We start from the raw sequence: 23032 nt of genomic DNA, 5'->3' as shown, positions 1-23032 counted from the left end.
TATTTTTCTTTTCTCTTTTATATTGTGTTGTTTTTAAGCTCTTGTCAGTCAAGAAAATATTTGTCAAAATACTGGCAAAACACAAGCTAAACCTTCTGTAATTAAAGAAAGCAATCCCTAGGGAAGGGAAGACTCTGATTTCCCAAGTTACCATATTAGAATACACTATAATATTTGGATGTACAGTTTTCAACAACAGAATCATCACAAGGCATGAAAAGAAACGGGGATGTATGGCCCACTCAAAGGGAAAAAAAATGACAGGACACAGTCTTGTGGAAGCCCAGACACTGGACTTAGTAAACAAAGAGTTTAAGTCAAGTATCTTTAATATGTTCAAAGAGCTAATAGAAAGCATGGACAAAAAAAACTAAAGGAATTAAGAAAAATTAAGAACAAAATGAGAATATTGATAGAGGACTAGAAATTATAAAGAGAAGTAAGTAGGAGTTGTGCAGTAGAGTAGGTAATTGATAGAAAAGTTTGTTAGAGTGATTCAGCATCAGCTATGAGCAGGCACAAGAAAGAATCAGTGAATTTGGCCATAGGATTATTGAAATTATTGAGTCTGAGAAGCAGAAAGAAAAAATAAAGAAATGTGAACAGAGTCTAAGGGACCTGTGAGACATAAATGATGGAAAACAACATTTGTATTATGGGAATCCCAGAAGAAGGGAGAGGGAAAGAGGCAGAAAGAATGTTCAAAGAAATAATGACCCAAACTTCTAAATTTGATGAAAGACATGGATCGCTACATCTAAGAAACTCAGGTCCTTACCAGTTGGCTCAGTGGTAGAGCATTGGCTTGGTGTGTTGATGTCCTGGGTTCAGTTCCTGGTCTGGACACACAGGGAAAGTGACCATCTGCTTCTCCACCTTTTCCCCTCCTTTCTTTCTCTCTCTTCTGCTCCTGCAGCCGTGGCTCAATTGCTTTTAGTGTATCAGCTCCGGGTGCTGAGAATGGCTCTGTGGAGCTTCTGTCTCAGGCACTAAAAATGTCTTGGTTGTGAGTATGGCCCCAAATGGGCAGAGCATCTGCCTCAGATGGAGATTGCTGGGTGGATCCTGGTTGGGGCACATGCGGGAGTCTATCTCGCCTCCTCTCACTTGTAAAAGAAGGAAGAAAAAAAAAGATAAACCCAATGAACTCCAAGCAGGATAATGCCAAAGAGGCATATACTGCTCACAAAAATTGGATATTTCAAAATGAATATGAAGCAATAAAATATCCCCTAATTTTTGTGAGCAGTGTACATTGAGAAACATAATAGTATAATTGTCCAAAGCCAAAAACTAAGTGTGAAATTCAAAAGCAGCAACAGAGAAGTGACTCACTGAATACAAAGGGTCTAGATACAGGCATCCCCAAACTACGTCCTGTGGGCCGCATATGGCCCCCTGAAACCATTTATACAGCTCCCGCCGCACTTCCGGAAAGGGGCACCTCTTTCACTGGTGGTCAGTGAGAGGAGCACTGTATGTGGCGGCCCCCCAACGGTCTGAGGGACAGTGAACTGGCCCCCTGTGTAAAAAGTTTGGGGACCCCTGGTAGAATAAGATTAAGAGGTGATTTCTTATTAGAAACCATGGAAGCCAGAAAGAAGTGGGCTGACACATTTAAAGTGCTGAAGGAAAGACTGTCAACCAAGAATTCTATATGTGGCAAACCTGTCCAAGAATGAAGAGGACATCAACATATTCCTAGATAAACAAATACCAAGGTAGTTCATTTTTAGTAGACTTGCCTCACAAGAAATGCTAAAAAGAGTTCTTCAAGTTGAAATAAAAGAACTCTGGACTGTAACAGAAAGCCATCTGAAGAAAAAAAGAACATGGGTATATGTAACTATATAGGTAAATTTAAAGAGTTTTATTATACATTTGGTTTGTAACTCCTTAATTTTTTTTTTGTTTGTTTTTTGGTGACAGAGAGAGACAGAGATGGGGACAGATAAGGACAGACAGACAGGAAGGGAGAGAGATGAGAAACATCAATTTCTTGTGTGGCACCTTAGTTGTTCATTGATTGCCTTCACATATGTTCCTTGACTGTGGGGCTACAGCAGACCGAGTGACCCCTTGCTCAAGCCAGTGACTTTGGGCCCAAGCTGGTGAGTTGTGCTCAAACCAGATGAGCCCACGCTAAAGCCGGCGACCTTGGAATTTTGAACCTGGGTCCTCCGCATCCCAGTCAATGCTGCATCCACAGTGCCACCACCTGGTCAGGCTCCTCATTTTTTTTCTATATGATTTAAAAGGCAGATATGTAGAACAATAATTATAAATCTCCATAATGGACACATAATGTATAAAATTGTACCTTGTGATAATAGCTGTATACAGTAAGAGAAATAAAGATGTACAGGAACAAAGTGTTTGTAAACCACTGAAACTAAGTTGGTATTATTCAAGTTAGGCGATTATATGTTTACAATGTTAATTGTAATTTACAGGGAAACTATTAAAAATAACTAAAATATATGCAGAAAGTAATGCGAAAAGAATCAAATGGTATACTGCATAAAATTTGCTAAATACAAAAAATTGAATAGTGGAGAGGCTGAGGAACAGAAAAACCTGCGACATATAGTAAGCAAATAGCTAAATGCAGAAACAAATCCCTATCAATAGTTACTTTCAATATTAATAGTTCAAACTCTGATTAAAAGGCAAAGATTGGTAGAATGGATAAAAAGTTAACCATGTGTATAAAGTCCGTAAAAGACTCATTTTAGATACAGACTCAATGAGGTTGAAAGTAAAAGAGTGAAATAGGTATTCCATTTAAATACTAATAACCAAAGCAAGCAGGAGTGGCTGTATTATTAGCAGAAAAAAATTAATTTTAAGTCAAAAAGGTTGCAGGAGACAAAGAAGATAATTACATACTGATTAAAGTTTTAATTTATCAGGACAATATGACAATTTAAATACACATGCACCTAACAACAGAGCTTCTAAATACATGAAGCAAAAATGGAGAGACTTGGTGGAAGGACAGTTCTACATTGACAATTGGAGATTTTAATATCCTACTTAGTGGATAAAACAACCTGAGAATATCAACAAGAAAATAGAGAACTTGATAATACTACAAACCAATTATACCTAACAGACATATATAATACATTACACTCAAAAAGAGAAGAAGACATTCTTTTTAGGTATTTGGAGCATTCTTTAAATTAGACCATATTTTGGACCAAAAACAAGTTTTAATAATTTTAAAAATTTGAAATTATATAAGTATCTTCTCTGACAACAATGAAACAAATCTAGAAATCAGTAACAAAGGAAAGTACACAAATGTGTGGAAATTAAACAGAGCACTCTTAAAAAATAGATCATAGGAGATATCACGGAAAATTAGAAAATATTTTGAAGTGGGTGAAAATGAAGACAACATACCAAAAGTTATGGAATGCAACAAAAGCAGTGCTCGGAGGAAGATTTTAGCTATAAAAGCTTACATACAACACACCAAAAATATGAAATTAGTAAACTAATTATGACACCTGAAGAACTTAAAAAAAAAGAGAAGAAAAAAATGATCAGAATAGAGATAAATGAAAAATGTATAGGGAAAATAAATGAAACCAAAACTAGTTTTTTTTTTAAATAGCAAAAATGACAAACCTTTAACTAAAATTAATTAGAAAAAAAGATTTAGTTTATTAAATCAGAAACTCAAGGGTGGACATTAACACCAACCTCATAGAAATAAAAAGATTATACATATAACAAAATTGTAAACAAGTATACACAACAAATTAGATAATGTCAAAAGGGGCAAAAAATTCTTAGAAATACACAAACTACAAAAACTGATCAAGAAAAAGTAGAAAATATGAAGACTTATAACAAGTAAGGAGATTGAATCAGTAATAAAAATCTTTCCAGCAAAGAAAATTGGGGGATCAGATAATTTCTTGGTTGAATTTTGCTAAAACATGTAAAGAAGAAGCCTGACCTGTGGTGGCGCAGTGGATAAAGCGTCGACCTGGAAATGCTGAGGTCGCTGGTTCGAAATCCTGGGCTTGCCTGGTCAAGGCACATATGGGAATTGATGCTTCCAGCTTCTCCCCACCTTCTCTCTGTGTCTCTCTCCTTCTCTGTGTCTCTTTCTTCCTTTTTCTCTTCTCTCTAAAGTGAATAAATAAAATTAAAAAAAAAAACCATGTAAAGAAGAATTAATATCAACCCTCCTCAAACTTTTCCTAAATAGAGGAGAAGATACTTCTAACACCTATGGGGCCAGCATTGCTCTTATTCTGAAGCCAGACAAAGACACTATAAGAAAAGACAACTACAGGCCAATATTATTAATCAATGTGGATGCAAAAATGCTCAACAAATACTAGCAAACAGAAGTCAGCAGCATATTAAAGAATTATATAGCATGACAAGTAAAATTTATTCTATGAATGAAAAAGTGGTTCAACATGAAAAAAATTAATCAGTGTAATACACCAGTGGTCTCCAACCTTTTTTGAGCCACGGACCGGTTTAATGTCAGAAAATATTTTCATGGACCGGCCTTTAGGGTGGAACGGATAAATGTATCACGTGACCGAGACAAGCGTCAAGAGTGAGTCTTAGACAGATATAACAGAGGGAATCTGTTTGTGGTGTTTTTTTTTTTTTTTTTTTTTTTTTTTTTTGTATTTTTCCGAAGCTGGAAACGGGGAGAGACAGACAGACTCCCGCATGCGCCTGACCAGGATCCACCCGGCACGCCCACCAGGGGGCGACGCTCTGCCCCTCCAGGGCATCGCTCTGCTGCGACCAGAGCCACTCCAGCGCCTGGGGTAGAGGCCAAGGAGCCATCCCCAGCGCCCGGGCCATCTTTGCTCCAATGGAGCCTTGGCTGCAGGAGGGGAAGAGAGAGACAGAGAGGAAGGGGGGGGGTGGAGAAGCAGATGGGCGCTTCTCCTGTGTGCCCTGGCCGGGAATCGAACCCGGGACCCCTTGCACGCCAGGCCAACGCTCTACCACTGAGCCAACCGGCCAGGGCCGGAATCTGTTTTTTTTAAAAAATAAAATATCGTTCATACTTAAATATAAATAAAACAGAAATAATGTAAGTTATTTATTCTTTCTCTGTGGACCGGTACCAAATGGCCCATGGACTGGTACCGGTCCACGGCCCGGGGTTTGGGGACCACTGTAATACACTACATTCCTTGAATTAAAAAAAAACAAAAAACACTCACATAATCATTTAATTAGAATAGGAAATGCATTTGTTGAAATCCAACACTTATCCATAAAAAAAAAAAGACAATAAACTAGGAATAGAAGTGTTCTTCACATAATAAAGGCAATATGTGACAGAACTACAGCTAATGTACTTGAAGCCCTAAGCCGGAACAATTAGCAAAGAAAAAGAACGCAAAGTCTTCCAAATTGCATAGGAACAAGTAAAACAATCTTTATCTGCAGATGATGTGGTTTTATATGTAGTAAAGCCTAAAGACTACATGAAGAAATCCTTAGAGCTAATAAAGGAATTCAGCAAAATGCCACATACAAAATCAATGTGAAAACAACTCAGTTGTATTTTTATACACTAACAATGAAAAATCCAAAAAGGAAATTAAGAAAATAATTACATTTAAAATAGCGTTGGAAACACTTAAATATATATATTTAAAATTTTTATTTAAAAAATTAGACTTGACAGGGTGACATTAATCAATAAGAGTACATAGGTTTCAGGTAAATGTTCTATAGCGTTTGAACTGTTGATTCTGTTGTATACCCATCACCCAAAGTCAGATAACTTTCCGTCACCATATATATTTGTCTCTCTTTACTTCCTTTCTGCACCCCGTACCACACATCTTCCTCCCCCTGGTAACCACTTCGCTGTTATCTAGGTCCTTGAGTCTCAGGAGTAAATTTAACTAAACAGATGTAAGACTTATATACTAAAAACTATAAGACATTTTTGAAAAAAATTGAAGAAGACCTAAATAAATGGAAAGATATCTTGAATTCATAAATTGGAATACTTTGTATTTTTAAGATGATAATACTACCTGAAGTGATCTACAGACTTAGTGCAACCCCTATTAAAATTCCAGTGGTGGCTTTTGCAGAAATGGAAAACTCCACTCTTCAGTTCATAAGGAATTTTAAGGAACCCAGAACTGCCACAAGAGTCTTTCTTGAATAGGAAGAGCAAAGTTCAGAGAATTTATAGTTCTCAATTTTAAAACATACTACTGATGTCCAGAAATCAAAATAGTGTTATATTAGCCTAAGAATAGATATAGATACCAATGGAATAAAATTGAAAGCCCAGAAGTAAAGCCTCGCACAGATGGTCAATTGATTTTTTTTTTTTTAAACCACAATGCCAAGACCATTTAGTGGGGAAAAGAACACTCTTCAAGAAATGGTGCTGGGATACAAAAGAATGAAATTAAACCCATACTTTATATCATTTGCAAAAATTAATGCAAAATGGATCAAAGATCTAAATTTAAGACTTAAAACTATAAAACTTTGAAGAAAGTATAGGTGTAAATATTCATAACTTTGGATTTGGTAATTTATTTATTTATTTGTTTGTTTATTTATTTAGCAAGAGAGACAGAGACAGACAGGAAGGGAGAGAGATGAGAAGCAGCAACTTATAGTTGTGGCACCTTAGTTGTTCATTTATTGCTTTCTCATATGTGCCTTGACTGGGGGTTTCCAGCCAAACCAGTGACCCCTTACTCAAGCCAGAGATCTTGGGCTTCAGTCCAGCAACCTTTGGACTCAAGCCAGTGACCATAGGGTCATCTGTATGATCCCATGTTCAAGCTGGATGAGCCTGTGCTTGAGCCAGCAGCCTCAGGATTTCAAACCTGGGTCCTCAGGATCCCAGGTTGACACTCTTATCTACTGCGCCACTCCTTGGTCAGGCTGGTAATTTCTTTACTATGTCATCAAAAGCACAGACACAAAATTTAAAAAAAAACTGATAAATTGGATGTGATTAAAATAAGAAGCTTGGGTGCTTCAAATGACATTCTTTTTTCTTTGCCTTTTTGAAAAAAAAGTTACTTAGTAATTGATTTTAGAGAGAAAGAAAGAAACATTGATTTGTTGTTCCACCCATCTATGCATCCATTGGCTAATTCCTGCATATGTCCTGACTGGCATTGAAACCGCAACCCTCACATATCAAGACCATGCTCCAGCCAACTGAGATCCCCAGGCAGGGCCAAAGGACATTTTTTCTTTCCTTTTTTCTTTATATAGGGAGAGGAGGGGAGGCAGAGACAGATTCTCACGTGCACCCTAACCAGAATCCACCTGGCAAGCCCACTAGGGATGATGCTGTCCCCATCTGAGGCGTTGCTCCGTTGCTCAGCAACTGAGCTCTTCTTAGTACCTTAGGCCATGGAGCCATCCTCAACTAGTGGGCTAACTCCAATTGAACTATGGCTGCAGAAGGGGAAGAGAGAGAGAGAGAAATAGAGAAATGAGAGGGGTGGGGAGAAGGATAGAGAAGCAGATGGGCACTTCTCTTGTGGGTTCTGACGGGGAATTGAACCTGGGACAACCACACTCTGGGCCAATGCTCTACCAATGAGCCAACCAGCCAGGGCTGAAAGGACATTTCTTAATGGAGTGAACAGAAAACACACAAAATAGGAGAAAATATTTGAAAACCAGATATATAATAAAGATTTAATACCCAGAATATATAAAGAACTCCTACAGCTTAACAGAAACAAACACTCCCCCCAAAAAACTCAATTGAAAAATGGACAAAATACTCTAACAGACATTTATCCAAAGGAGATATATAAATAGCTAAGAAGCACATGAAAAGATGCTCAACATTATTGATTGTCAGAGACTTGCACATCAAAAACCATAATGAGATACCATTTCATGGTATCACCTACTTCAATGGACGTTTAAAAAAACAACCAGAAAATAAATATTGCTTTGGATGTGAAAAAATTGGAACCTTGGTATATTGCTGGTGGGAATGTAAAATGGTGCACCTGATTTGGAAAATAGTTTGGTGGTTTCTCAAAAGAATAAACATAAATCATTTAAACCAACAGTTCTTCCATATTTATATACACACACATATACACACACTTTTTCTCTAATTGTTATAGCAACAATATTCTAATAGCTGAGAGGTGGAAACAACCGAAGTGTCCATTAAGAGATGAATGAATAGCGTCGACCTGGAAATGCTGAGGTCGCCGGTTCAAAACCCTGGGCTTGCCTGGTCAAGGCACATATGGGAGTTGATGCTTCCTGCTCCTCCCTCCCCCTTCTCTCTCTCTCTCTCCTCTCTCAAAATTAATAATAATAATAAAAAAAGTTTGTTAAAAAAAAGATGAATGAATAAACAAAATGTTACATGACAATAGAATATTATTAAGCTATATAATGGAATGAAATGCTGATATGTACTTGGTTACCACATGAAGGAATCTTGAAAACATACGAAAAGTTAAATAGTCCAAACCCAGAGAACAAATATTGTGTGATTCCACTTCTTTTATTTAAAAACAATTTTTTAAAATTTATTGATTTTAGAGTGAGAAGGAAGGGGAGAGAGAGACAGACAGACAGAAGCATCAATATGGTCCTGTATGTACCCTGACTGGGGATCAAACCCATAACCCTTGCACATCAAGACAATGCTCCAACCAACCAAGCCATCTGGCCAGGGATTTATGATTCTACTTATATAAAGTATGTAGCATAGGCAATTCATAGAGATAAACCATAAGTGTTTTCAGATGTTGGAAGAATGAGAAATGGATAATTGGTAGAGAGTTTCTGTTTGGGATGAGGGGAAAGTTTTGAAAGTGGATAGTGAGCGGTGATGGTTGCACAGCCCTATAAATAATTAATGTAACTGAATTGTATACCTAGCTATGGTTAAAATGGCAAATTTTATGTTACATATATTTTACCACTACAAAGGAAAATACCATCTATTGTTTTTAGATTCCGAATTTCTGTAAGATAAAGGAAAATGTTGTTTTCACCAACAGATACTAATCTGTTTTTACATGTTCCAGTGATATTCAGTTAACTAGGTAAAGAGTAGGTATATAATTTTTATTGAGCATTTACCATGTGTCAGGCATTGTTTATATATTTTAACTATATATTCATCTGTCTAATTTATTGATTCACAGTCACCCTGTGAGTTGGGTATTATTCTCTTTTTATAGATGAGAAAGCAATTACAGAGAAATTATAAGTAATTTATGTGAGGTAAAGTAGTAAGTGATAGAGCTGACATATCCAGGGGTGTCTAGGGTTCATACTCAGCATACTCAGCTCATTGCCCTCTTTTCAGATGACATGATGCTTGTTTATCCCTGTAATGATAATTGATGTTTATAATCTGAGAAACCAGAAGAGCCTTCTTTATCAAAATGTCTTTATCAAAATTTAGATAGTGCAAGAATGTATTAAGTATTCTCTTTCTAAATTAGCATCACAACGGGCAAAGGGAAATATATTTTGGGTGCTTTCCATATGATAGAGATTGTATTATGTGCTTTCATATATGTTATCCAGTTTACTCTTCACTACAACACTGATACGGTATTTCTAGATAAAAAATAGAATGTCTTGGAAGCTAAGTAACTTGTCCAAGTTTGTGCAGCTCAGGAGGTATGGAGCCAATATTTTGTTTCGATTCTGCTTGATCTCCAAATCTTAGGTATCATACCTAGGCTTTTAAGCTGGATATCCAATGACTAGAGAAAATATTCTCCATCTGTAATTAAACCAAGCAGTGATTTTTCAACCTTTTTCATTTCATGGCACATATAAACAATTACTAAAATTCTGTGGCACACCAAAAATATGTATATTTTGCTTATCTGACAAAATATTTGGTATAATTTTGATTAATTCATACAACTGGCTCTTTTGTGTTGCCTGTTATCTTTTTTTTATTTGACAACCTAAGGGAAAAGAGGTCAGTGCCTCTGAGTAAATAGTCAGATATTATGTGTCTTAAAAATTCTTGCCTGACCTGTGGTGGCGCAGTGGATAAAGCATCGACCTGGAAATGCTGAGGTCGCCGGTTTGAAACCCTGGGTTTGCCTGGTCAAGGCACATATGGGAGTTGATACTTCCAGCTCCTCCCCCCTGTCTCTCTCCTATCTCTCTCTCTCTCTCTCTCTCTCTCTGTCTCCCCCTGTCTCCTCTCTAAAATGAATGAATAATAAAAAAATTAAAAAAAATTCTTGCAGCACATCAGTTGAAAATTGCTGGTATAGAGCCTTCATTTAATACCTAGATGAATTTTATTCCCCCTGGAAATTTATCACTATAGCACTTCTAAAATGTTTTCTTCATATGAATCTTAATGAAAAGTGTTCCAATAGCTTCCTTCTTTACTCATTAATAATAATTAATACTGATATATAACATTTACTAAGTAGTTCTATACTTACAGTGTGCTAATAATAATTTCTACTTGCATTATTGTTTTTAATCTTCTTAACAATCCTGTGAGGTATAAGTAGGCATTGTTATGATTCTGCATAAATCTTCTTACTTGATGAGCCTGAGAATGGAAGTTGGTCAGTTAACTGAAAATCAGTTAAGTTATAGAATCACAAAAATCAACGTGTATTGTAAACATTTTAATTTAAAAATTGTATAAATGTAGATTTATTAGTGAGTAAGATGGCTAGAGTGAGCTTGACATACTATGCACTAGATTTAAGGTGGCATCCATGATTTTCAGTTGTTGTTTTTTCACTGAACGGGGCACAAACTCAAAACTATTTATGAAGCAGTAAGAGTGCAGCAGCTTCGTGTAGAATACGATTTTCCCAATATTTTATAGTTTTGTAGTTGTCTTACCCCAAACCAATTCCATAGCAGTTTTTTTGTGGCTTATTGAGTGCAAAACATTAAACCTAGTTTTTATAGAAGAGCTTTCTTATTCCTTCTTATTCAAATCAGTTTATTTAATATTTAATATAATTATGTTATAATTAAAATTAGAATAAAACAGGTCTGGGAACAAATATCACTCTCAGTTGGCAGTTTTTTTCTCATCAGGTTTTATTGACATTTGCTATTTCAGTGTGTTGATTTTTTCTGTGGTAAAATATACATATAATTTGTCATTTTAACCACTTTAAGTGTATAATTTAGTGATATTGCATACATTTATAATGTTATGTAATTATCACCAATATCTATTTCCAGAAATATTTCATCATTTCAAATAGTAACTTCATATCTATTAAGCAATTAATTTCTTTTTTAATTTAATTTTTATTTTAAAAAAAATTTTTATAAATAAATTTTTATTAATTTTAATGAGGTGACATCAATAAATCAGGGTACATATATTCAAAGAAAACGTCCAAGTTATCTTGTCATTCAATTATGTTGCATACCCATCACCCAAAGTCAGATTGTCCTCCATCACCTTCTATCTAGTTTTCTTTGTGCCCCTCCCCCTCCCCCTCTTTCTCCTTCCCTCCCCCCGTCTAACCACCACACTCCCATCCATGTCTCTTAGTCTCGTCCTTATGTCCCACCAATGTATGGAATCCTGTAGTTCCCGGTTTTTTCCGACCCACCCACCTCACTTCATACAGTGTTATCAAGATCCCACCATTTTGTTGTAAATGATCCGATGTCATCATTTCTTATGGCTGAACAGTACACCATGGTGTACATGCGCCACATCCTCTCCATCCAGTCTTCTATTTTTTTTTACAGTGATTAAAGCCTTTAAGCAAACTCTTGGCCAATACAGCAAGAATCCATAAAAGAGTGGTGTCCTTAACATGTTCACCAAGTGCAAGTTGGCACCATCACCATTCCAAATCCCTGCAAATGCAACCCAACCCCAGTTCAGTCTGTTAGGAGCTGTCACAAGGAGCAGGAGTCCAGGAAAAGTCCACATCCAGGAAAAGTCTGCATGGCACTGGAATTGTTGTCACATTCTATACTTTGCAGTTCACGTCCAAGCAATTAATTTCTATTCCTCTGGCCTTCTCCCCCCACTCCTTAGTAAACTCTATTCTCATTTCTTTGTGAATTCTAGGCCTATTCTGGCTCTATCATGTAGCTAGAATCATACAATATTAATTCTTTCATGTCTGCCTTATGTCATTTATAATGTTTCCAGGTTCATCAAAGTTTTAGCATTTAACTGAGTTTCATTCCTTTTTATGGCTGAATAGTATTGCATCGTTTGTATAAACCACATTTTCACCCTCTTCATTTGTTGATGGACACTTGATAGCTTCCTATGCTTTTAGTTAAGTTTCAGAAGTTTTTTCTTCTTCTTCTTTTCCAAGTGAGAGGAAGGGAGATAGAGAGACAAATTCTTGCATGCACCCTGACTGGGATCCACCCAGCAACCCCCATCTGGGGAAGATGCTCTGCCCATCTGGGGCCATGCTCGCAACTGAGCCATCTTTAGCTCCTGAAGCGGAGGCTCCATGGAGCCATCCTCAGTGCTCAGGGCTGATGCACTTGAACCAATCAGGCCATGGCTATGGGCGAGGAAGTTAGAGAGAGAAAGACAAGAGAGAGAAGGGGTAGGGGTGGAGAAGCCAATGGTCGCTTTTCCTGTGTGTCCTGACCAGGAATCAAACCTGGGACATCTTATGCTGGGCTGACGCTCTACCACTCAGCCAACTGGCCGGGGCCAAGTTGCAGAAATTTTGTCCACAGGATTTTCTTAGTTGAAACAGTAATAAGTATTTTATTTTTTTGTATATTGGTGTTACAATAGTATTTTTGCTGGTTTTCTAAAAAAAATTTTTTTTCAATGTGTAATCGATTCATCAAATGATTATTCTTTATGTGTTTAGAGTTTTCATTTACTCCCTTTTTAAATTATATACCATACCAATACAATTTAAAAAATAGAACTCGCACATATTTTGAGAGCTTATGTAGCATATTTTCATTGTATCAAATGGAAGTGTCTTTGCACAAGGCAAAGTTAAACAGTACAAGTTTAGGAAAAAGATTGAAATTGGAATCCTTAAAGTGGGTTAGGTTAGTGGCCATTTGAAAAATTTGCTTTGTTCTCTTCCATATCTTATAATACTGCTACACTACTACAAATGACAAATTAATCAAATTACAAAATTTTCATTTTTATAATCTTACAAGCATGAACAATTAACATACTTCTAGTGGAATAACTAGAAGATAAGGACTGTGGGTTTTATTCACTGCTCTCTTTTGCATGTCTGTAATAGGTACAGTGGTGATGGATTGGGAATGGAAAGTAGAAGGAACAACTTTCCTTTTTTTATTAAAAGCAGCACACCTGGTATTTTTAAAATAGTTTCTTAGTATTGGTTTTGAGCAGGTTTCATGTGACATTGAAAGACCAATTCTTGTTTTTATCCCAGTGGGTCTCATGTTGTGGTTTCAGTTGTCTAGCTTCTTTGTCAATTGAAGTATACTCTTTCTAAGTTGTTTGTTTTATTGTAAAAATAACCCAGTAACAGAAGGTGGCTTCTTAAAATGAATGATCTTTTATAAATTCTCAAGGGTAATATGTACAATTTTAATTAAAATTTGAAATGCTGGGAAAATCACCTCCCAATATTTAAAAGAAAAATTTGAAAAATACCTTTGAATGTTTTTAAGTAAATTTGTGAATAATCTTGAACAATTATTGTAAAAAAGAAAATGATGAATCAAGGATAATTCATTATATTTACTTACTCTTATTCACTTAAAGTTTAATTACTGTCAAAATGAACCATGGCTTACTGGGTGGATGGACTGGCTTCTTTTAAGTGAAGTAGCTATCAACACGCTTTACATTTAACACTTTCCTTCAGGGTTCATCTGTTTTTCAACATGAATTTATTTATTATTAATTTTTATTTATTGATTTTAGCCAGAGAGGAAGGGCAAGAGAGAGAGATGGGGACATCAATCTGTTCCTGTACATGCCCTGACCGGGGATCGAACCAGCACCCTCTGTGCTTTAGGCCGATGCTCTAACCAATGGAGCTATCTGGCCAGGGCCAGGGTTATTCTTCTTGAGTTAGAGGAAAGTTTCTATTTCTAGACAACTGACTTGTGTTTTTCCTGAGAAACCAGATACTAGACTGGTATTGATAAAAATGCAGAACATCTTAAATGACATGCTGGGCTCTATGTTTTAGGTCACTCATTTACTTGGGTGAAGAATGAGTTAGGATTGTGGAGTAGCAATGAAGTACAGGCTGGGTATGAATGGAGAGGTGCTGTTGGAGCTGAAATTCCACAAAGGTGATAACCTCCATTACCTAGCAGGGCCCTCAGGCAGCAGTTTTCCATTATCCAAGCAAGGTGAGTGGTCATACACATCCAGTCAACAGCAACCAGATAGGTGTTCTTATTTGATGATGACTTAGCATTTCAGAGTGTTCTTTGGTAAGGTGGAAAGTATAATGGAGGTAATTTTGAGGAATTTGTAAGTTCTTTAGTTACTGACATTTTGCTAGGATAAAATAAGAGTAAATTATTTATTTGATACAGGAAGAGATAAATTACAGTTTAGGGTTTCCTACCTTGGCACTGGTTTCCTGTGGAGGGAGGTTCTAGCTGGTTTCTGCTCCAGCAAGTTGTGATTCTGAGTATCCATTTTTTTGTCTCTCCAATTTTGGGGGCAATGGTGTTCCCTATAATCTGATTTTCTGATGTAATGTAAGAAAAGTTGTTGATTTTTTGGTTTGTTCAGCTTTTTAATTTGTTGTTAAGGTGGAGTGGCAACTTTCTAAGTTCTTTATATGCTGGTCTAGAAACCATATGTTGACTTTTTTTTAAAGGCATTGCAATTACTGGATCATCGTTGTGATCTTGTTTATACTCAGTTCTATGCTTCAGTGTGGTAGATCTGTGAAAAACCCCCAAGGTCTTTTCCAAATCCCTCTAACTTGGACAGTCTAGACTAGGCCTTACTTTAGGGCCTGATTCTTACTCCATGGTACCACCAGTTTGGTGTCTTACCTGGATACCAAGGCCCTTAACAAGATGTCTCCATTTTGGCAGGGCCAGAGCTACCGTGTGTTTAGCACTATCTTTGTGGATAGAGAATGCTGTATTTACAAGAGTTATACTACTACTATTACTGTTTTTAGATAATTGTGTTAAATCCAGGGCATGTTACCTTCAGAATGATTTTCTGTGAATGATACATGGTTGTAGCATTGAGAGATTTGAACATCTGCACAACTGGAAAATGCACTGGGTATAATGATTACTTGGATAGCCTGGAACATTAGGACCTTTATAGTTGGGGAAATGGTGATTAGTGCAGATAGGCACCGATGCATATTCCATCTTGCCTATTATGTCCTCTGTTGACGTCTAAAACAGAAGATCAGTTTCTGCAGTGTGACTAAATGACAGTAATTATAATTATAAATGAAGCAATTTTCCCTAATAAGTTGCTTGGGCTTCCATGCTGTGAATGTCTGGTGAGGCCAGCCACAGGGTCCTTAACTGTGTGTAGCCCTTCCTGTGGCCCCTATCTCTATGAAAAGTCATTTGTTTATAGATAAAGCCACTGAAACCACATGCTAAGGTCAAAACACGAGGTACTTAGCTTAAATGTCTTTCTCAGGCTGTAGCAGTATGCCTTTACCTGTCTTAATCTGAGACTCTACCAACCTGTTCACACAAATTGATGTCTAAGACCTTAAAAAATACTTGTTACTCCTTTTATGTAAATTATGTTCTTCCATCTCGATGAACCTGGCTTGTGCACTAAATATTGAGGTCTCTTTATTGCTTAGGCTCTGAACAGATTGACAAGATAAAGAAATACTGACAGAGGAAAAGTTATACCTTTATTATTCAGAAAGGCTAGATTGGAAAATGTTGCTTAGTAATAGAGTTAAATGGAATTGTTAACTCAGTGCTGGAGTTTGGCCATCTCACTCACTATCAGTTAGGCTAGACCAGCAGAGTGGCCTGTGTTTGTAGAAGTGGAGGTTGCTTGCTTCCTATGGGCAGTTTGTTCCTAAGATAAAGAAGGGTAGAAATTTAGAGGTGAAGCCAGTTTGTGCAGAGATGAGGAGGGAGAAGATGTGCAGATGGAGAACCAGAGGTGACTTAGACTAGTGGAGGCCTTTGATTCTAGGAAAAACCGGAAAAGATTCTCCTGGTGTGGAACCGGAGAACATGTGAGTGGGTTTTGGTACCCTCTGTGTGTTTGTTTTTACTCGCTGGCCGGTTGCGAGGCTAAAATATAGTCCACCAGTTTTTGGCTCCGCAGTATCTTTACCGTCTGTCCGAATCTAACGGGAACCTGCATGTGAATGGCCGTGATGGCGGCAGCGGCCCCTGACCTTACACTTTTTAAAGCAGATTTCCCTTGTATAGTCTGAAGGCTTCATGATGGACTTCTTGTATGTAAATGCTCTAGCATTAGTAGTCATCTTAGTATCTTACTGTCACCATTATCCTTAAGGCATTTCTCATCTTGCTGTTATATTAGATGTTCTGTTGCTCAGATGCTGTGTCTTCTTTGTCTTACTGTATTCTCATGTTTTGTAGAGCACAAATTCAAATAATTTCTTGATAAAGAATATTTGAGAAATCTTTAAGAAGTTGCATGTCTGCAATGTCTCTATTTAATTTTACCCTTACATTTAATTCATAGTCTGAATCCTGAGTATAGAATTCTAGGTTTGAAATAATTTTCCTTTACAATTTGATGGCATGAACCTATTGTTTTCTTTCAGTGTTGTGAAAAGTTTGATGCCTTTAAAAATATTCTTAATCATTTGTATGAAATCTGTTTCTCTCTGGAAGTCTGTAGATTCTTTTTTTATATTCATAATTCTGAAATTTATGATGATTTGCCTAGCCACTTTGTTGCTTGTGCTAGACACATGAGTCAGCCCTTTCATTCTGGAAGTCTGTAGCCTTTCATCATAGAACATTTTATAGAACTAATTCTTTGAATTCTTCCATATTCACTGTGTAAGCTTTCATATCATGCCCACATTTTCAGCAATGTGTTTCTGCTTTCAGGTGTGAATGGAGTACCCCAGTCCAAATACCCTCTGTTTTACTCTCCCTGGTGAACTCCAGTCTTTTGCTATTGTGGGAGAGTGAGCAAGGTCAGGCTGTGCAGTACTGGGAGATGATCTGAGTGCTTAACTACTTCTAAAAACAGAATTTAAAGAATCCTGTGTGTTTAGCACTAACCTCGTCCTCATGGCCAGACATATGTGAGCCTATTGGGAGTTCTGTAGTGATTAACAAGTTGCTTCTGTGCTTTTCCCACAATTGGCTTTGGATTAAGCTTTGTCAGGTTTAACTAATGTGCCATTATACATTTGTTCTAGAAATTTGTATGCTTTTTAATGCATTATAAGATGTGATAACAGATTTAAGGAACATGACGAATACAGATGAACAAAAATGTTATTTCATTGTATCTGCAATAGCAGTAATATTATATGAAATTATCTTGTTTTCTTTGTGACAGTGAGAGTGACAGAGAGAGGGACAGACAGGGACAGACAGACAGGAAGGGGGAGAGATGAGAAGCATCAGTTCTTTGTTGCGACTCCTTAGTTGTTCATTAATTACTTTCTTATATGCGCCTTGATTGGAGGGCTACAGCAGAGCGAGTGACCCCTTGCTGAAGCCAGCGACCTTGGGCTTCAAGCCAGTGACCTTTGGGCTCAAGCCAGCAACCCCGGGGTCATGTCTATGATCCCATGCTCAAGCCACCGACCCCACACTTGAGCTGGTAGCCCATGTTCAAGCTGGTAACCTTGGGGTTTTGAACCTGGGTCCTCTGTGTCCCAGTTCAACACTCGATCCACTGTACCACTGCCTGGTCAGGCTGTAATTATCTTTTATATCTGTTGTTTACCAAGTCCCATGTACTGCTAACTACTGTGATTTTTAAAATTTATTTTTTGCTTATATTAATAAGTACTGGAAAGGCTGAAATTCATTTAGAGGATAGTATGAAAATAAAAATGTACTATTTTTTCCTGGAATCTCTGAATTCTACCCATGAACCCAATTTAGAACTCCTGAATTAACTGAGACATGAAACCGTAATCATGGTTTCCTATTTTGTTCACATTTTTCAGAGTGGCTTCTACAGTGTATAACCCTTATTAAACTTTAATTCATTAGGCAATACTAACTGTCAACTAAGTGTAAGACACTAGGCAGGCACCAGGGATATATTAGTTAATGAAAAAAGTTTTATCTTCACGGAGTTTATATATGGAGTGGAATATATAATTGATTATAGTGTAGCCTACATTAAAATACATAGTATTACCATACCTAAAAAATATAACTGCAATCAGTTACATTTCTGATAATGTTAGTAATTAAAACAGAACTTGAAAGATTTTATTATAAAAGTAATTTTTTTTTTTAAACGGAGATTGACAGGCAGAAAACCAAAACAATATCTCCTATTATAGCACTAATTAGGTTAACCACTGTTAACACCTTATTGTATACTTTAGCTTCTTCTCTATATACATATACCAATAAGTATATTTATTTATTTTTTCTTTTCTTTTTTTTTTTCTGAAGTGAGAAGTAGGGAGCAGCAGACAGACAGACTCCAGCATGCCCACCTGGGGGCAATGTTCTGCCCATCTGGGCTGTTGCTCTGCTGCAACTAGAGCCATTCTAGTGCCTGAGGCAGAGGCCATGGAGCCATCCTCAGCACCTGGGCCAACTTTGCTCCTATGGAGCATTGGCTGCGGGAGGGGAAGAGAGAGATAGAGAGAAAGGAGAGGGGGAAGGGTGGAGAAGCAGATGGGCCCTTCTCCTGTGTGCCCTGACCGGGAATTGAACCCGGGACTTCCACACGCTGAGCCGATGCTACCCATATGTATTATATATTTAAATATGCACAATTAGTTTATGAAGTTGGAGTATATTATAAAAATATATGTAAAATTTTTATTTTTATTGTGTTTAATTCAATTTTAATGGCTATATAATAATTTTGTGAAAGCACCTTAATTTTTACCTTTAGGTTTTCTACTTTTTACTATTGAAAAAAATTTTTTTTTGCTATTTTTTTTTTTCTATTAAATGAGGAGTGGGGAGGCAGGGAGCAGCAAGACAGATTCCTGCATGTGCCCTGACTGGGATCCACCAGGCAAGCCTGCTACAAGGTGATGCTTGCCCTTCTGAGGCAGCTGCTCTGTTGTTTGGCAACTGAGCTATTTTAGTGCCTGAGGTGAGGCCATGGAGCCAGCATCAGCACTCGGGGTCAACTTGCTCATTTGAGCCATGGTTGCAGGGGTGATGAGAAAGAGAGAAGGAGAGAGAGAGAGAGAGAGAGACAGAGAGAGAGAGACAGAGAGAAGGGGAGAGGGAGAGGTGGAGAAGCAGATGGTTGCTTCTCCTGTGTGCCCTGACTGGGAATCGAATCTAGGGCTTCCATACGCCGGGCCAATGCTCTATCGCTGAGCCAACTGGCCAGGGTGCTAATTTCTTATAGCTAAATACCAACACACTGTTAGTTGATTATTATAATAGTTTATTATGAAAAAATTTCAATATATGGAAAATTTGAACTTTATAGTAAACACTTATATATCCACTACTTAGATTATATAATTAACATTTTAATATGCTTGCTTTGCTACGTGTCTATTCAGTTATATATCCTTCCTTAGTTAATTTTTTAGTAAATACTTAGAAGTGGAGTTATAAATTTTTCACACACATTTTTATAATTTTTAAAAATTATAGGGGCCCTGGCTGCTTGGCTCAGTGGTAGAACATTGGCCTGTTGTGTGGAAGTCCTGGGTTTGATTCCTGTTCAGGACACACAGGGGAAGCAACCAATTGCTTCTCCACCCTTCCCCCCCTTCTCTCTTTCTCTCTTCCCATCCCACATCCATGGCTTAAATGGTTCGGGCAAAGTTGGCCCCAAGCACTGAGGATGGCTCCAAGGGCCTCTCCTCAGGAACTAAAAATAGCTCAGTTGCTGAGCATCAGAACTGCAGCCCAGATAGGCAGAGCTTCTCCTGGTAGGGGGCCTGCCAGGTGGATCCTGGTTGGGGGGCATGCAGGAGTCTGTCTCTGCCACCCTCACCTCTCACTTCAAAAAAAAAATATGGGAAATAGCCTCTAGGAACATTTTTATTATTAATTTACGCTCTTACCAGTGGTTATTAGCATACTTTGAAACCTTGCCAACACTGGGTTTTATTTTATTTTATCTTCTTACGTAACTTTTTGGTAATTTTTAATCTATAGGTTGTTAATGAAGTAAGTTTCTTATTTTAGCTGGAAGATGACTCTCTTTATATTTAATACTTATAAAACAGCATTCATTTATAATTTGCTTTGGTGATCTTATCACTACTGTAGATTTGAAAATAAATAAATGTAATTTGTTCTTTATGATACTTAATGTTTTTAAATGGGAACATTGTACTTGTTCATTAATTACTTAAGGTACAATTGGGATTTCAATCAGGAAATCACTATTCCTTTTATTTTTTAATGTACCACAGTGTAACTATTCTAACTGGAATATTAGTTGTAGTATATTCAGACTCTTTTTATAGATTTTATTTATTCATTTTTAGAGAGAGAGAGCTAAAAGAGAGAGAAGGGGGAGGGGTAGAAAGCATCAACTCCCATATGTGCAATGACCAGGCAAGCCCAGGGTTTTGAATCTGCGATCTCAGCATTCCAGGTTGATGCTTTATCCACGGTGCCACCAGAGGTCAGGCCAGACTTTTTTCTTTTGCACAGAATAATTGAGCTGAAAGAGAGAAATGATTCATTGGGGCAATCAGAAGCAGAATTAGAATATCATGAATTGAATTCTTTCAGTCAATGTTTTTGTTTTATTTCTTGGACTGGCATCCTTCCTACTCACTGTAACACTATAACTGATATAAAGACTCAAGAGAAGTAAAGGTGTGTATTTGAAGTGTTAAGGTTAAGCAGTCTAGGCACTTAGGTAGGCGTATAGTGTGAAGTAGTTGAAGGAAGGAAGTAGATTAGAAGGTGGAAAGGCTTCACAATACTGTTTTAAATTATAAATTGCTTGTATAATATTTTATTTTAAAAGTAGTTTATAAACAATTAATTGACTTTGGTAGGCTATTTAAAAAAATTGTTTGGAAAATTTACCAGAAATATGTTATCTTTGTTATTTTCTAAACATTTAGCCAAATCTTTTTGTTCACAGCTGGGCTCAAAATGCAGAGAACTCAAAGATATTCATTTCGGCCAGTGTTACAAGATCTCAGATGAAGGCATGATCGTCATAGCTAAAGGCTGTCTGAAATTACAAAGAATATACATGCAGGAAAACAAATTAGTAAGTACTTACATCATTCTTATAGTTTCGATTTTGTTTCTAACCTTTGAATTCCTTATAACTTAGCTTATAAATTGTTTTCTACCTTTTTTTTTTTTGGTAGTTGAGAGGCAAATACTACTTGAAAGCAAGAATTCTCTCAAAACAACGATTTTACAAATTGATCCTCTAACTATATATGATCTTATATGTGGCACTTGCTTGATACTCAGATAACTCAGGTATATTGAAAAAAATTAAGTTTTAGTATCAGACTTTATTATGTGGTTGTAATTCCTTCTGATTTAGAGATTGTAGTAATTCTAGATAGGATTTTATTTTCATACTCAGTAAGATGTATGCTTGTGAAATGAAGCCTTTCATTTCACTAAGTGTGGTAAAAAAGGAGGTTCAATAAATTGAGGTAAATAATTGTAGTTACATAGGTTTTATATCTTAAGCACATACATGTGTGACTTATACTTAATATATTATATGTAATATATTTAAAGCCATTTAATTTTCTTTTATTGAGATATAATTCATATATAATAAAATTTACTCTTTTAAAGTGTACAATTCAGTGATTTTAGTATATTCTCGAAGTTGTGCAATCACTAATTCTAGAATATTTTCATTACCCCTGAAAGAAACTCTGTGCTCATTAGCAATTACTCCTCATTTCCCCCTTTCTTTAGCCCCTGGCAATTGGCAGTCTACTTTCTATCTCTATGGATTTACCTGTTTTAGACAGTTCACATACCTTTATTGGAATCACACAGTATGTGTTTTTTTGTGTCTGGCTTCTTTCACTTAGCATAATGTTTTTATGGTTCGTCCCTGTTGTAGCATGTGACAGAGCTTCATTTCTTTTTTAAGCCTTAATAATATTCCAAATCCATTAATTTTGATTTGATAGATCTATAATACAAATTAATAGAAAGGGTTATCACTAGGGAGGTACTAGTAGAGTTTTCAATGCTGAAAAGGGTGCACTTTAAAATAGGCAAGGTGTTCTTGAATATATAGCATATTTACAAAGAAGACTTGCTTTTTAATTATACCCCCATTGAGTTAGTTTATAAAATTTGATAAATACATTTCATATAGTAATGTAAATTTTTAAAAGTTTTTAGAAGCATCAGCAATTCAAGTAAGATAATACTTGAGTTATTATATATATAATATATATACACATATATATTTTTAAGTGATAGGAGAGGAGGTAGTGAGACAGACTCACATGCTAGAATCAAGCAAGCTATTTTTAGTGCCTGAGGCTGGCTCCACCAACCCAGCTATTCTCAGTGCCTGGGGTCAACACTCGGACCAGTCGAGCCACTTGCTGTGGGAGGGGAAAAGGGAGAGAAGGGGGAGAGTGAGGGGAAGAGAAGCCAATGGTCGCTTCTCCGTATGCCCTGACCAGAAATCGAACCTGGGACATCCAGAGGTTGGGCTGACGCTTTATCCACTGAACCAACAAGCCAGGGCCGATAATGCTATTTTTAAAAATAGTTAGAAAAATGGAAACACTGTAAGTTAAAAGTAAATGCCTTTATTACCACATAGAATCATATTTGTCTCTGAAATTATATAGTAAAAATATTTCTTTTTACTACATTTTTTTATAGAGACAGAGAGAGAGTCAGACAGATAGAGACAGACAGACAGGAAAGGAGAGAGATGAGAGGCATCAGTTCTTTGTTGCGGCACCTTACTTGTTCATTGATTGCTTTC

The 23032-nt window shown here is 36.8% G+C and overlaps 1 protein-coding gene across 1 annotated transcript in view; it reads left to right on the top strand.

Annotated features, from left to right (window-relative positions):
• The window catches only part of FBXL17 (F-box and leucine rich repeat protein 17), a 685599-nt gene that overhangs the window by 26279 nt on the left and 636288 nt on the right, over positions 1 to 23032 (top strand). The window contains exon 4 of the mRNA XM_066381970.1: positions 21185 to 21316. Within this exon, the coding sequence (XP_066238067.1) occupies positions 21185 to 21316 (132 nt within the window). The remainder of the gene's footprint in view (positions 1 to 21184; positions 21317 to 23032) is intronic.

Source organism: Saccopteryx leptura, chromosome 4 (genome assembly GCF_036850995.1).
Source record: "Saccopteryx leptura isolate mSacLep1 chromosome 4, mSacLep1_pri_phased_curated, whole genome shotgun sequence".
Taxonomy (NCBI): Eukaryota; Metazoa; Chordata; class Mammalia; order Chiroptera; family Emballonuridae; genus Saccopteryx; species Saccopteryx leptura.
Note: the sequence above shows the minus strand (reverse complement) of the source record. Positions and strands in the feature narration are given on the sequence as shown.